At 38.9% G+C, this 17,238-nt stretch overlaps 1 protein-coding gene across 1 annotated transcript in view; it reads left to right on the top strand.

The window, feature by feature from the left end:
• Positions 1–17,238, top strand: part of LOC126248896 (protein crumbs) — a 354,721-nt gene that overhangs the window by 270,158 nt on the left and 67,325 nt on the right. Inside the window, exons 25-28 of the mRNA XM_049950366.1 lie at positions 11,085–11,530; positions 12,719–13,062; positions 16,315–16,502; positions 16,611–16,732. Coding sequence (XP_049806323.1) covers positions 11,085–11,530; positions 12,719–13,062; positions 16,315–16,502; positions 16,611–16,732 — 1,100 coding nt within the window. The remainder of the gene's footprint in view (positions 1–11,084; positions 11,531–12,718; positions 13,063–16,314; positions 16,503–16,610; positions 16,733–17,238) is intronic.

The following is a 17,238-nucleotide window of genomic DNA, read 5'->3' as shown; positions in this document are numbered from 1 at the left end:
GCCCTCGCTCAAAGTCCGTCAACTGCACATACGGTTCACGTCCACGCTGTCGCGGCATGCTACCAGTGTTAAAGACTGCGATGGAGCTCTGTATGCCACGGCAAACTGGCTGACACTGACGGCGGTGGTGCACAAATGCTGCGCAGCTAGCGCCATTCGACGGCCAACACCGCGGTTCCTGGTGTGTCCGCTGTGCCGTGCGTGTGATCATTGCTTGTACAGCCCTCTCGCAGTGTCCGGAGCAAGTATGGTGGGTCTGACACACTGGTGTCAATGTGTTCTTTTTTCCATTTCCAGGAGTGTATATACAACATGTATTTTCAAACATACGACACTGAAATATCTCAGCAAAATATTAATAATCAAGAAGAAAATGCATAAAATATGAAAATGATGTTCCAAAACAGTGGACTTTCTTACATCTCTTAAGAACTTTGAAAACAAAAACATATAACTGTAATCCTGTGCTATGCCACCCTTTCATAAACAATCAAGAATGAGAAACAGAAACAAATTTGCTAGGAATTTCAAGGATGAATTCATATTTTGATGTTGACTTCCAAGGATGAATTCATATTTTGATGTTGACTTCCAAATTTGTTAAGAGTCCGCAATGTAGGCATTATGTAAAGTGCCCCCATTTTAGGCATTACAGAAGTACTGGGTCTTAGTATCTGCCATACACACAATTTTTTACCCATACTGTGCTGGTTTTCTTACAAGGTACATTTAATATCTACATTTATCAAGGAAAGGCACAAGCATTTCATCAATATACATAATACAGCCTGGAGAATAACACTACTGACAGTTCCCAATCATCATCATCATCATCATCATCATCATCATCAAATCGATGATTAAGGACCCTGTAGATCATGTGCTGACTTCACAGTGCTCCTCCATAGATGGCGATCTTTTGCATTTTGGATCCAGTTGTCATGGACTCCTAGCTGGCAAAGGTCTTTCTGTAGCTCATCCTCCCATCGCTTTCTGGGTATTCCGATTGGACGGGTACTATCAGGTCTTCCCATAAGTATGGCTTTTGCTTCAGAGGTGTCTGATCTCCTAGCAATGTGGCCTGCCAAGCTTATTCTCCACGCTTTCAGTTTTTGAACGATGTTCGATTGCCTCATCAGCTCATACAATTCTTGGTTTTTTCTATGTCTCCACGAGCTCCCTTCCTGGACAAGCCCAAAGATGCTTCTCATAATTTTTCTTTCGAGGACCAATAAATTTTCTTCATCTTTTCTTGTTGTGCTTAGGGTTTCTGTCCCATACAACAATACTGACACTATCACGGCATTGTATGCTTTAAGTTTGGTCTTAATTGACAGATTCTTGGATGACATTATCTGCTTTAGACTGAAATAGCTTTTAGACCCATTCACAATATGTTGGTTTATTTCCTGTTTTAAATTATTTAGCCTGTTGAACCATGTACCAAGTATTTAAAATTTACCACTTTAGCAAATTTCCATGTCCCTACCTGTAATGGGATGTCATTAGGGCCTTCTCTTGATACCTCCATTTCCTCAGTCTGTTCCACATTAATCCATAACCTGATCTTACTTGCATTTTGCGCTAGGTCCTCTACAGTTTCTGCCATCTCTTCCTTTGATCCTGCTAGAACTGCAATGTCATCTGCATGTTGTTGTTGTGGTGGTCTTCAGTCCTGAGACTGGTTTGATGCAGCTCTCCATGCTACTCTATCCTGTGCAAGCTTCTTCATCTCCCAGTACCCACTGCAACCTACATCCTTCTGAGTCTGCTTAGTGTATTCATCTCTTTGTCTCCCTCTATGATTTTTACCCACCACGCTGCCTTCCAATGCTAAATTTGTGATCCCTTGATGCCTCAGAACATGTCCTACCAACCGATCCCTTCTTCTAGCCAAGTTGTGCCACAAACTCCTCTTCTCCCCAATTCTGTTCAATACCTCCTCATTAGTTATTTGATCTACCCATCTAATCTTCAGCATTCTTCTGCAGCACCACATTTCGAAAGCTTCTATTCTCTTCTTGTCCAAACTATTTATCGTCCATGTTTCACTTCCAATACACATGGCTACACGCCATACAAATACTTTCAGAAACGTCTTCCTGACACTTGAATCTATACTCGATGTTAACAAGTTTCTCTTCTTCAAAAACGGTTTCCCTGCCATAACCAGTCTACATTTTATATCCTCTCTACTTCGACCATCATCAGTTATTTTGCTCCCCAAATAGAAAAACTCCTTTACTACTTTAAGTGTCTCATTTCCTAATCTAATTCCCTAAGCATCACCCGACTTAATTCGACTACATTCCATTATCCTCGTTTTGCTTTTGTTGATGTTCATCTTATATCCTCCTTTCAAGACACTGTCCATTCCGTTCAACTGCTCTTCTAAGTCCTTTGCTGTCTCTGACAGAATTACAATGTCATTGGTGAACCTCAAAGTTTTTATTTCTTCTCCATGGATTTTAATACCTACTTCGAATTTTTCTTTTGTTTCCTTTATTGCTTGCTCAATACACAAATTGAATAACATCAGGGAGAGGCTACAACCCTGTCTCACTCCCTTCCCTACCACTGCTTCCCTTTCATGCCCTTCACCTCTTATAACTGCCATCTGGTTTCTGTACAAATTGTAAATAGCCTTTCGCTCCCTGTATTTTACCCCTACGTCCTTCAGAATTTGAGAGTATTCCAGTCAACATTGTCAAAAGCTTTCTCTAAGTCTACAAATGCTAGAAACGTAGGTTGCCTTTCCTTAATCTATTTTCTAAGATAAGTCGTAGGGTCAGTATTGCCTCACATGTTCCAATATTTCTACGGAATCCAAACTGATCTTTCCCAAGGTCGGCTTTTACCAGTTTCTGCATTTGTCTGTAAAGAATTCACGTTAGTATTTTGCAGCTGTGACTTATTAAACTGATAGTTCGGTAATTTTCACATCTGTCAACACCTGCTTTCTTTGGGATTGGAATTATTATATTCTTTTTGCAGTCTGAGGGTATTTCGTGTGTCTTATACATCTTGCTCACCAGATGGTAGAGTTTTTTCAGGACTGGCTCTCCCAAGGCTGTCAGTTGTTCTAATGGAATGTCTGTATAACCCAATAAATCTGTCCTACCATTTAGTGTCACCCCTGCGTTTTCTCTTTTCATTTCTCGGATTACTTTCTCTAGGTCCAGATTAAATAACAGTGGTGAAATAACATCACCTTGTCTCACACCCATTCTGATATGGAATTTCTTGGACAGCTCCCCTTGGTAATTGACTTTGGCCTTTGTCTACGCTGTGCGCACTTTCACCATATTTATTATCTTAATTGGCATACCAAGAGGATGTTGCACATACTTAATCCATGGGTACTGTCATAAGCCTTTTAGAAGTTCATGAACGTCACCAGAAACCGTTGGTTGAATTCCCAGCACTTTTCCCAGATTTGCCTCATGGTGAAAATTTAATCAGTGGTCAATCGTCCTTTCTGGAAGCCTGCCTGGTACTGTCCTACAATATCTTTTGCAAATGGCTTAGGTTTTTCAAGTGTTATTAAAGATAGAACTTTATAAGGTACACTTAGAAGAGAAATGCCTCTGTATTTGTTACAGTTTCTGTTACTGTTCTTTTTATGCAGTGGGATAATGACGGCTGATTTTCACACTTTTGGGATTTCCTCTTTTTCCCCATATTTCTTTTATGAGATTGTATAGCTCTTTCTGAAGCGTTTCTCGTCCTGCCTTCAACATGGTGCCTTATTATTCTTTAGTTTTCACATTGCTCTTTCTACATCTTGTAGAGTCACTTGAATGGTTGCGTCTTCTCCTTCACCCTCTTTGTTATTCTCATGTGGAAAGACACTCTCTGGATCTTCAGCATTTAAAACTCTTCAAAATATTCTCTCCACCTATTCAGAATTTTTTTCTTATCTGTCAGAATATTTCCATCCTTATCATTAATAACTAAATCTTCGTTTCCGTGACCATCCCTCAATGTTTCAACATCTGAAACATTTTCCTGCTGTGTGATGTTGTATTTGCCTTTTTGATTTCATCAGTCATATTGTTCATGAACTTTCTTTTTTCTGTTTTCAGAATCCTATTTGTTTCTCTTCTTACGGTCTTGAGTGATTCCTGTTTTTTCCGCACATAATCTGTCCAGCTCGTGCGCTCTTCATGACTTTCACAGAGGTTGTTCACATCTCATTGAACCATTTCTTCTTAGTTGTTAGCTTTTTCTCTCCTAGAATTTTTTCAGCTGCTTCAGTTACAGAGGTCCTTATTTCTTCCCATCGCTTGTTAACAGCATGGTTTGATGCCAATACTTCAAACTTGTTACAAACTTTAATGTTATACTGCTGGCATATCTCTGGATCCTTAAGCTTATCAATATCAAACTGTCTCTTGGTCATTCTTTTCCATTTTGTAGAACAGCTGTAACCATAATTTGGGTATGACTAGGAAGTGGCATCTGCTGCTTTGTACGATCTCGCATCCATCACACACTTTTTGTGCCCCTCACCTTTCAGCAGATGATCTATCTGCTTGATGCTCCTACCATCTGGAAAAATCCAGGTGCTTTTGTGGATCTGTTTGTGGGGGAAAGATGTTGAGCTCACCACGAGATTCTGACTTAATGCAAAACTGATTAACAGCAGGCCATTTTCATTTGTTTTTGCATGTAAACACTCTTTCCAAATTGTAGGTCTACACATCTCTTCTTGTCCCACTTTGGCATTGAAGTCTCCCAGAATAATTTTAAGATTTCTGTTGCTCTCCCCTGCTCCCAATAAATCTGCAAAAAATGTTTGACATTGCAACACTCATATCTTCTTTTTTCCATTATTCCATGTCACCTGGGATCTTAAATAAGAGAGGTGTCACTATAAATAAGAACCTTTTTGTATAATATTGCGAAAAAATGTTACACCAGCTTTCACCTACTCTCAAAACGTTATCTATGGACTCATTGTCTGATTTGGAGGTGACTGTGAATACAAGTAAGCCTGTAAAGTCTTTCAGGTCAAGAACATCATTATCATGTACAAAAGATAGGTTCTGTTGAGAGCACTTTTATTTTACCAATTTTACTGTTTGACCACTGTAGACTGTCATCTAAAATGTCTTGAGTAAAAAGTAGACACTCATACTTGTCCAGTACCTGGATTCCTACCCAATGCGTTGATCCTAAGTCACAGACCAGGAATCTACAACACAATGTTATGTAGTCTTGTTTTGACAGTAGATGGTAGTTGTCATTTTCTCTATCTGGAGCAGTTTCCTCTGCCATTGTTGTTGTTGTGGTCTTCAGTCCTGAGACTGGTTTGATGCAGCTGTCCATGCTACTCTATCCTGTGCAAGCTTCTTCATCTCCCAGTACCTACTGCAACCTACATCCTTCTGAATCTGCTTAGTGTATTCATCTCTTGGTCTCCCTCTACGATTTTTACCCTCCACGCTGCCCTCCAATGCTAAATTTGTAATCCCTTGACGCCTCAAAACATGTCCTACCAACCGATCCCTTCTTCTAGTCAAGTTGTGCCACAAACTTCTCTTCTCCCCAATCCTATTCAGTACCTCCTCATTAGTTAGGTGATCTACCCACCTTATCTTCAGCATTCTTCTGTAGCACCACATTTCGAAAGCTTCTATTCTCTTCTTGTCCAAACTAGTTATCATCCATGTTTCACTTCCATACATGGCTACACTCCATACAAATACTTTCAGAAACGACTTCCTGACACTTAAATCTATACTCGATGTTAACAAATTTCTCTTCTTCAGAAACGATTTCCTTGCCATTGCCAGTCTACATTTTATATCCTCTCTACTTCGACCATCATCAGTTATTTTGTTCGCCAAATAGCAAAACTCCTTTACTACTTTAAGTGTCTCATTTCCTAATCTAATTCCCTCAGCATCACCCGACTTAATTTGACTACATTCCATTATCCTCGTTTTGCTTTTGTTGATGTTCATCTTATATCCTCCCTTCAAGACACTGTCCATTCCGTTCAACTGCTCTTCCAAGTCCTTTGCTGCCTCTGACAGAATTACAATGTCATCGGCGAACCTCAAAGTTTTTACTTCTTCTCTATGAATTTTAATACCTACTCCGAATTTTTCTTTTGTTTCCTTTACTGCTTGCTCAATATACAGATTGAATAACATCGGGGAGAGGCTACAACCCTGTCTCACTCCTTTCCCAACCACTGCTTCCCTTTCATGCCCCTCGACTCTTATAACTGCCATCTGGTTTCTGTACAAATTGTAAATAGCCTTTCGCTCCCTGTATTTTACCCCTGCCACCTACAGAATTTGAAAGAGAGTATTCCAGTCAACATTGTCAAAAGCTTTCTCTAAGTCTACAAATGCTAGAAACGTAGGTTTGCCTTTTCTTAATCTTTCTTCTAAGATAAGTCGTAAGGTCAGTATTGCCTCACGTGTTCCAACATTTCTACGGAATCCAAACTGATCTTCCCCGAGGTCGGCTTCTACCAGTTTTTCCATTCGTGTGTAAAGAATTCGCGTTAGTATTTTGCAGCTGTGACTTATTAAACTGATAGTTCGGTAATTTTCACATCTGTCAACACCTGCTTTCTTTGGGATTGGAATTATTATATTATTCTTGAAGTCTGAGGGTATTTCGCCTGTCTCATACATCGTGCTCACCAGATGGTAGAGTTTTGTCAGGACTGGCTCTCCCGAGGCCATCAGTAGTTCTAATGGAATGTTGTCTATTCCCGGGGCCTTGTTTCGACTCAGATCTTTCAGTGCTCTGTCAAACTCTTCACGCAGTATCTTATCTCCCATTTCGTCTTCATCTACATCCTCTTCCATTTCCATAATATTGTCCTCAAGTACATCGCCCTTGTATAAACCCTCTATATACTCCTTCCAACTTTCTGCCTTCCCTTCTTTGCTTAGAACTGGGTTGCCATCTGAGCTCTTGATATTCATACAAGTGGTTCTCTTCTCTCCAAAGGTCTCTTTAATTTTCCTGTAGGCAGTATCTATCTTACCCCTAGTGAGACAAGCCTCTACATCCTTACATTTGTCCTCTAGCCATCCCTGCTTTTCCATTTTGCACTTCCTGTCGATATCATTTTTGAGACGTTTGTATTCCTTTTTGCCTGCTTCATTTACTGCATATTTATATTTTCTCCTTTCATCAATTAAATTCAATATTTCTTCTGTTACCCAAGGATTTCTATTAGCCCTCGTCTTTTTACCTACTTGATCCTCTGCTGCCTTCACTACTTCATCCCTCAGAGTTACCCATTCTTCTTCTACTGTATTTCTTTCCCCCATTCCTGTCAATTGTTCCCTTATGCTCTCCCTGAAACTCTCTACAACCTCTGGTTCTTTCAGTTTATCCAGGTCCCATCTCCTTAAATTCCCACCTTTTTGCAGTTTCTTCAGTTTCAATCTGCAGTTCATAACCAATAGATTGTGGTCAGAGTCCACATCTGCCCCTGGAAATGTCTTACAATTTAAAACCTGGTTCCTAAATCTCTGTCTTACCATTATATAATCTATCTGATACCTTTTAGTATCTCCAGGATTCTTCCATGTATACAACCTTCTTTTATGATTCTTGAACCAAGTGTTAGCTATGATTAAGTTATGCTCTGTGCAAAATTCTACAAGGCGGCTTCCTCTTTCATTTCTTCCCCCCAATCCATATTCACCTACTATGTTTCCTTCTCTCCCTTTTCCTACTGACGAATTCCAGTCACCCATGACTATTAAATTTTCGTCTCCCTTCACTACCTGAATAATTTCTTTTATCTCGTCATACATTTCATCTATTTCTTCATCATCTGCAGAGCCAGTTGGCATATAAACTTGTACTACTGTAGTAGGCATGGGCTTTGTGTCTATCTTGGCCACAATAATGCATTCACTATGCTGTTTGTAGTAGCTAACCCGCACTCCTATTTTTTTATTCATTATTAAACCTACTCCTGCATTACCCCTATTTGATTTTGTATTTATAACCCTGTAATCACCTGACCAGAAGTCTTGTTCCTCCTGCCACCGAACTTCACTAATTCCCACTATATCTAACTTTAACCTATCCATTTCCCTTTTTAAATTTTCTAACCTACCTGCCCGATTAAGGGATCTGACATTCCATGCTCCGATCCGTAGAACGCCAGTTTTCTTTCTCCTGATAACGACGTCCTCCTGAGTAGTCCCCGCCCGGAGATCCGAATGGGGGACTATTTTACCTCCGGAATATTTTACCCAAGAGGACGCCATCATCATTTAATCATACAGTAGAGCTGCATGTCCTCGGGAAAAATTATGGCTGTAGTTTCCCCTTGCTTTCAGCCGTTCGCAGTACCAGCACAGCAAGGCCGTTTTGGTTAATGTTACAAGGCCAGATCAGTCAATCATCCAGACTGTTGCCCCTGCAACTACTGAAAAGGCTGCTGCCCCTCTTCAGGAACCACATGTTTGTCTGGCCTCTCAACAGATACCCCTCCGTTGTGGTTGCACCTACGGTAAGGCCATCTGTATCGCTGAGGCACGCAAGCCTCCCCACCAACGGCAATGTCCATGGTTCATGGGGGGGGGGGGGGGGGTCCTCTGCCATAAAAAAAGAAATTGAGTTGATAATGATGTCCTTCATTTCATCATCATGCACTTCTTGTTTTGAATCCGAATTGTCATCACTTTCTGTCTTGTACACTACGGGCCGTTAAAATTGCTACACCACGAAGATGACGTGCTACAGACGCGAAATTTAACCGACAGGAAGAAGGTGCTGTGATATGCAAATGATTAGCTTTTCAGAGCATTCACACAAGGTTGGCACCGTTGGCGACACCTACAACGTGCTGACATGAGGAAAATTTCCAACTGATTTCTCATACACAAACAGCAGTTTACCGGTGTTGCCTGGTGAAACGTTGTTGTGATGCCTTGTGTAAGGAGGAGAAATGTGTACCATCACGTTACCAACTTTGATAAAGGTTGGATTGTAGCCTATCGCGATTGCGGTTTATCGTATCGCGACATTGCTGCTCACGTTGGTCGAGATTCAATGACTGTTAGCAGAATATGGAATCGGTGGGTTCAGGAGGGTAATAGGGAATGCCGTGCTGGATCCCAACGGCCTCGTATCACTAGCAGTCGAGATGACAGGCATCTTATCCACATGGCTGTAATGGATCGTGCAGCCACGTCTCGATCCCTGAGTCAACAGATGGGGACGTTTGCAAGACAACAACCATCTGCACAAACAGTTCGATGACGTTTGCAGCACCACGGACTATCAGCTCAGAGACCAATGCTGCGGTTACCCTTGACGCTGCATCACAGACAGGAGGACCTGCGATGGTGTACTCAACGACGCACCTGGGTGCACGAATGGCAAAACGTCATTTTTTCGGATGAATCCAGGTTCTGTTTACAGCACCATGATGGTCGCATATGTGTTTGGCCACATCACAGTGAACGCACATTTGGAAGCGTGTATTCATCACCGCCATACTGGCGTATCACCCGGCGTGATGGTATGGGGTGCCATTGGTTACACGTCTCGGTCACCTCTTGTTCGCATTGACGGCACTTTCAACAGTGGACGTTACATTTCAGATGTGTTACGACCCGTGGCTCTACCCTTCATTCGATTTCTGCGAAACCCTGCATTTTAGCAGGATAATGCACGACCGCATATTGCAGGTCCTGTACCGGCCTTTCTGTATACCGAAAATGTTCGACTGCTGCCCTGCCCAGCACATTCTCCAGATCTCTCACCAGTTGAAAACATCTGGTCAATGGTGGCCAAGAAACTGGCTCGTCACAATATGCCAGTCACTTCTTTTGATGAACTGTGGTATCGTGTTGAAGCTGCATGGACACCTGTACCTGTACACGCCATCCAAGCTCTGTTTGACTCAGTGCCCAGGTGTATCAAGGCCGTTATTACAGCCAGAGGTGGTTGTTCTGGGTACTGATTTCTCAGGATCTATGCACCGAAATTGCGTGAAAATGTAATCACATGTCAGTTCTAGTATAATATATTTGTCCAATGAATACCCGTTTATCATCTGCATTTCTTCTTGGTGTAGCAATTTTAATGGCCAGTAGTGTAATATGGATCAATGTCACTGTCACCAAAAACTTCATTCCTCATTTCTTCCAACTGCATTTTGAAGTCTGGTTCATTTACTCACAAAACTTGTTGAGAATAACAAGTCTGTTCGAGCCATATGGTACCAATTAAAGATTAAATGAAATAATACATGGATAGCATATAGAGAAGAGTTCTGATGACCTATTACTTATAGTTGAGATTGACATTATCTGTAGGAGGCAGTCGTATGCAATGTTCATCATGTAACAAATTATGGTACCCTCTGTACAACTCATAACTCCCCTATAAATTTAGGAATCCTTGAGCTTCTCTTCAGTTGTCAGTGTATAATTACAGTAAATGTCCCTCGCAGATGGAGGCAAAACATTACTGAATAGTTTGTGCATTGACTGTGGCTCCAGCTGGGAAGGTTTAGCAGAAATTAATTGGACCTGATTGTGTGGCATGATTGTTACTGCCATCACAGTTATGTCCTAGGAAATAAATGGGTTGATAAAAGATTTTTATTCTAATATGGAAAACAACTTTGTTCAAGACCAGGTAAAAAAAACAGAATTCCACATAAAATAAATAAGATACACTGTTAGTACAACAGCATCTTCCAAACATTAAGCCTGTTTAATAGTGTAATTAAGGAAGAACATATTTGACTGATTAAAACTTTACTGTATAAACAGGGATTCTGATGCAAATGAAGTGGGCATGTATATATTGCCTTAGAGTAGAGGGCCCATTGATACTTTTCCAAAGAGAGAAGTTCCATTGTGAAATATTGTTTTTTAAGTGTCAGTCCTCTGTAGAGCACTTATCTATGATTTTGTTCAGACTTGCAATATATTCATCATAAATTCAGTGAAATAACCAGTATAATTCTATTTCTTACAGTACCCCTGTTCTTCAGTTTTAATTAGATTCTAAAAGGTGTGTTATACTGCTGTCAGAATGCGAACACCTGTTTTTTTATTAATATTTGTTTTCTTTTTCAGGTGGAAATATTTTATATATCTCGACTGAAGATGAGAGTTACTTCTCAGTTTATGTATACAAAGATGTAATTACTGTGTCATGGAAACTTGGAGCAAATATTCCTCCTCAAAGAAATACATTATGGAAGAGTGCACCAGATGGAAACTGGACTACCATTTCCATTCGAATGAGTGATGAAGGAATCTATGGCAATACAGATAGTTCACAAGAGGAGTCACGTTTGTCTACAAATTTTTCATTATCACTCTGGCATAACCTGCTTTTAAAGGCTAAGTTTGTAGTTGGAGGAGGTGTAGATAGTGGAAATTTGAGAAACAGTTGGTTTTACAAAATGGATGACATTACTGTTGAGCCCATAACAGTTAATCCTTTAGATACCAATGCCATTGATTCTCTGCACACGCCTTCTGTGGATCATCCAGAAAATCATGGAAGTTTTTTTAAGGTACTACAGCATAAAATTTCTGTTAGTTGTACAACCATGCTTTATTTGCTCAAAGAGTTTATAAAGTATCACTCAGTATGTTGTTAACAAGTGACAAATTACTGTAGGGTGTTAGTCTGTTGTTATCAAAAGACAAGATTGGGATATATGGTCAGCCCAGCACTCTCCTTGCCATTGATGTTAACTTTAGAAACAACTATTTCTGCTTCAAATAAATCCTCAGTTGTTCTCAGTAGGCTGAAATAACCCTGTTACAGTCCTCCCAAGGCAAAATCCCTGGTGATACTGATGACCAAACCTGGTTACTTGCAGTAATCAAATATCCTGACACTCAGCCACAAAGGCAATCAATGAGACAGTTAGAAAATGGTGGAGGGTTATACTGTAATTGCCTTGTTGAAATGCAAGTGTCTGCATGCAATAACTTGCCACTCAGTGTTAGAGACCAGTAATATTGAAGCAATTACTGCCCTTGCGTATGTTTCTGGAAATTTCTGAGGCTCTAACTATGGCTATAGCTGTCTAGCTGACATTTCTGTTCAAAATAGTAACCTGATATGCCTATAAAAGCCCATTAACAGTAAGAATTATGAAAAATAAACAATAGCTCTAAATAAAATGTGGAACACCAGGTACGAGGTATACCATCCAATCAGTTGGTTAACTTTTCTGTGAACTGTTCACTCACAAACTGAAGACAGTGAAGTCCCTTCAGCAGAAGTAAATAATATCTTAATGATTAGCGCGCGCACACGCGCTCACACACACACACACACACACACACACACACACACACACACACACACACACACACAGTGAACACTAAACTGTACACAGGTACCCCAGATAAATACACATTTTTTATACTCACTGAAGATACTTATTTAGGATAGTGCTGTAACAAATTTAAGAACTATGTTTGAATACCATTCAGTTGTTCATTTGTGAATTATGTAATTTGTGTACTATTTGCTCAATATTGATAGAAATAAAAAACAAATAATACTGCAGTCTGGAGAACTGTTCATCAGTTTTATTGACATAAACCATTTATTTTTCATTTAATCACAAGTGCGTTTAAAGTAGTAGTTTTTTGTTACTTCATCTTCACATTTTGAAGAACTAGAATTTTTCAGACTATGTGTCAGGCTAGAAAACTTTTATATTGCCAGATTATTTCTTTTGCAGGGTTGCCTGGGTGAAATACGCATTGGAAATCTTCTTGTCCCTTACCTTGAAGAAACATTTCCAGAAAATTTTACAGAAAAAGACAGATTTTATTTAACTCGAGAAAACAGTATGGTACCCATCCTTGGCTGTGTGCTATGTTTTCAAATTGATTGCCGGAATAATGGCACCTGTACTGATGAAAATGAATCTTATGACTGCACTTGTCAGCGTGGATTTGAGGGGTCAGATTGTTCAGAAAATACTGATGACTGCAAGAATAATTCATGTCAGAATAATTCTACATGTGTTGACGAAATAGCAGCTTACAGTTGTAAGTGTCAGCCTGGTTGGGAAGGGGAGTGGTAAGTATATAATCCCTGAATGTTACGTTTAATATTTTTTTTAAGATCTGGAAACTGGAACACATTTAAGGCTGCAAATTAAATATCTTTAAGGCTCTTAAATATGTTGCTTAATATATAAATCAAAGATGAGAGCTTAATTCAGAAGATATGACAGGATACGAGCAGAAGTGGAAGCTATAGAAGAGCATAAAACAGATTGGGTGGTTGCAAGGAGAAAATTATTGAGATAATTTGTGATATTCTTAAGTCTCACAAAGGGCATCTTCGCTGAGGAGTACATGTTTCATCAAAGTAGGCGAGAGAGAGAGAGAGAGACCATGAACATAGCATGTCTGCAACTTTTTAGACATTTCACACCAATTGCTTTTAAACAAAATTTGAGATTAGACGGTTTCATTATGATAGTTGTCCTGTGTATGTATCAAATGTCGTTCTTATTTTTTAGTAAACTGTTGCAAGTAGTATGCCATTTTAATTTAATTTGTAACTAGTGTAAAATTGCGCTCGCAGTTTCAGCCTGCTTGTGCGTAACAACAATGGCACCCTGTCACTACAATAATACTAATGACGCAGTGTAGTGATGAAACACACAATATAATTTTATTTAATAAACAGTGGCTCATAGAATAGAAGGGTATTGCACTTTCTTGTTCCTCTTGGTGAAATCTACCTGGAAACAAAATATGGGCATTAATACACACACCTCTAAATTTAAACAGTTAAATGTGTTTTGTAAACAAACCTTTGATGGAAAAGGCTACATTTTTGCAGATGTACTGCATCATGATGCCTTACATGTGGCATTTTTCCACACATTGACGTGTAGGTGCCAGTCAAAGATGCCCCTTGTCAACTTTTCCCAGGTTCTACTTCAGTCTCAATAATCAATACTAGAAGTTTCCCTACTGATACTATAAATAGTAAAGTGAAGTAAATATAATAAGTTAAGATTTAGAGAGCTGCATGTATGATTAATCATAAACTGGATCAAATAGGCATCATGTTACGTGCCATTGCAGTTTACCACAATTTTGAGGAAGACAGTTTCACCAATCTTATGCTGCTTTGCTTTTTGTGGAACTGCGAAGAATGCATTACACCTGAATTAGGAGAGAAAGACAAGACCCATGAAAGAATACATTAGGAACAATGTGCTTTAACAGCTAATTTAATTCCTGAATTTTACTAATGAATTACTGGAAATATGCAGGCCAAAGATGAGAACTAATATTTGGAATGTATAGAACAAGTTACAGAAATAAAAATAAAATTTTTGTCCATTTATATTACAGTTAAGTCACCACAATGAGTAAACACCTCATTCACAGCAGCATCATACTTGTAAAATGCTGCAATAGGTACAGTAAGAAGGCATGCATGGCTATAGGAGTTATTTCTTGAAACACCTTGTGTATAAAGTAAATTAAATAAAAATTGTGACTGGCAGGAACAGATGTTTTTACTCATAAAAACATTAAACTGTTTATTTTTATAGACAAAGCTTTGAGAGCGCCAATTTTACATCTGGAGTATGCATTTTTTGTGCACTGTGAGAACACGTTTCTTCACAGGTCGTACATGGCAAAATGCAGGCTGTGAAAAGTAATGCATGAAAATATAAAAAAGTAATGTACTTGCAAAAATGTTTAGTACTGAATTTGTCATTTTTGTGGAATCTTACATGAAAAATCCAGGGCACTATAAACCAAATACTAAGGTATAATACATGTTCACAAAGTAATGTATTCTAGTGCAGAGAAAAAGGTGAATTCTTAATGTATACTTGTAATCTGAATAATTCTTGCAAAGAAACTTCCTGACAGATTAAAACTGTGTGCCGAACCGAGACTTGAACTTGGGATCTTTGCCTTACGCGGGCAAGTGCTCTACCAACTGAGCTACTCAAGCATGACTCATGACCCATTCTCACAGCCTTAATTCTGCCAGTACCTCGTCTCCTACAAGGTCCCGAGTTCGAGTCTCGGTTCGACACACAGTTTTAATCTGTCAGGAAGTTTCATATCAGTGCACACTCCGCTGCAGAGTGAAAATCTCATTCTGGAATTCTTGCAAAATTTACAGTTAATAGTTTAATTTATCTGCAGTTTAGTTCACTACCTGAGGACTGCCAGTAATATAGTAGTATATTCTACACATAAGGATTTGTGATCAGGATGTGAGGGCTCATTTTCTGATTATTTTAGACATACTCTTATCTTCAATCTGGCAGATATTTCTCACACTGAATCCTCGCAGAGTAGATATTTGTTCAAGAATTCATCAATACAGGCTCTTAACCATGATTTTCTAACTTTTAAAATGAAATTTGGCTTTTGCAAAAACTTCAACATTTATTTTTATGAAATGATCTATATACTGTTTTCTTCTTTCAGCACTGTTTCAGCTTTTGAAATGATAAGTGCTTTTATTGAAAAGCAGCAGAATCTTCTAATCAGTGAACAGAAAGCATCTCTGATTTAAAATGTTTATTGACATTATATTTCATTCCCGCCCCCCTCCCCTCTCGCCTCCCCCCCACCCCTCCACCCCTCCACCCCCACCCCTCCACCCCCTCCGTTTTGACACTTAAGGTATCTGCCAATGAGAGTTTTTGAATCTGTGGTATACAAAAGGCCAAATAACCTATTGTTGGGCCTTTTCATGAGCTTTTATACTACTATAGCTGACACCACAGATACGAGCTGCACTGAATAGTGTACATTACTTTGTTCTAAAATGCCAGATCAAGAGGCTGAGTCCTAGGTTGCTATGTGTTGCTTTGCCCCCCACCCCCCTCCCTCCTCCTCTCCTCTACCAACAATTGAAGAGCAAAACTTCAGGTAAACTGATATGCCTTTGCATTCATGTGAGTAATCTCTGGTTCATGAACAGGTGCCCTTTTTTGCTTCTCAAGTGTGTCACTGGAAATTGTCTATTTTTTCTTATTTATGTGCAGAAAATAAAACTATCTGAAACTATCACTTGTAAAATATTTCATCCAGACACAGTTTGCTATAAAATAATATTTAGCAGGTAATTTCATATTTTCTCAATTTGTGCGAGAATTTGATTCTACATTCACAATTGTCGCAAATGTGAATTTTTCAGGTTCCTGTCGGTACCATTTTGAGTTTATATGAGTTAATTGCAAACATTTAGATTGCAAAACTTAGATGCTTTAACTCACTTGCTAAATGAATGGTAAAAGACTGTTTCAAAATATTTAAAATCTCCATCATTTACCCACAGGTGTGAGCAGAATATTGATGAATGCCTTTCATTTCCTTGTCTGAATGGTGGAACTTGTATAGATGGCATAGCTACAGTTGAGTGCAGATGTGCAGATGGTTACATAGGACCTTTCTGTAAGGAGATTAAGCTTGTAACTTGTGCAGACATGCCTTGTAGAAATAGTTCTACTTGCTTGGAAGTCACAGGTGAGTCCATATTTGAAAGATATATCTTTTTCTGATTAACAAGTGGTGTAATCTTCCATGTCTATATATAAAATGAACATGCATAATGTGATAAGCTCTTTATTCCAGATCCAGAAGCTGACAGACTTTTCAAATGTGTGTGTGCTGAAGGTTTTGTTGGAGATTATTGTGATACACCATATTGTGTTGTTAAGAAATGTGATAATGGGATATGTGATTACAATAACAAGGTGAGTTTCATTGAAATAGCTATCATTCTAGTTTATCAGAAAGATTTATGTTTCTTATATTTGAGTTATGTATCTTGTGTTCTAAACAGAGATTAGAATGCTGGCAAGATAAGTTCTGTTGTCAAGAATTAAATCTTTATCTATTGCACGCTCGTAAAGTTCATACTGTAAAAAAATTGTTTAAGATTAATCGTTTTCTGAGCTCACCTTATGAAAAAGACCAAAACATTGTAATACTTGGGTGCTTTAATATTTATTAAACATTCTGAGTGGTTTCCTGGAAGGAATATTTTTGGAGATAGAGTCATATAGTCTGCTGCAGCATACTGCCAAAACAGAGTCTAGGTTAACAGAAATGGCATAGCACTTGATAACATTTTTGTGGGCATGTCTTTAAACACACCATGAGGAGAAAATTGTAAATAAACGGTTTAAATGTTTAGTTGTTGGAATTATGCAAGGGAAGAAAACAAAGTTGGTGTGTAACCTCTCTGAATAACTGAATA

The sequence above is a fragment of the Schistocerca nitens genome, chromosome 3 (assembly GCF_023898315.1).
Source record: "Schistocerca nitens isolate TAMUIC-IGC-003100 chromosome 3, iqSchNite1.1, whole genome shotgun sequence".
Taxonomy (NCBI): domain Eukaryota; kingdom Metazoa; phylum Arthropoda; class Insecta; order Orthoptera; family Acrididae; genus Schistocerca; species Schistocerca nitens.
The sequence above is the reverse complement of the archived record's forward strand: the minus strand, read 5'-3'. Positions and strand labels throughout refer to the sequence as shown.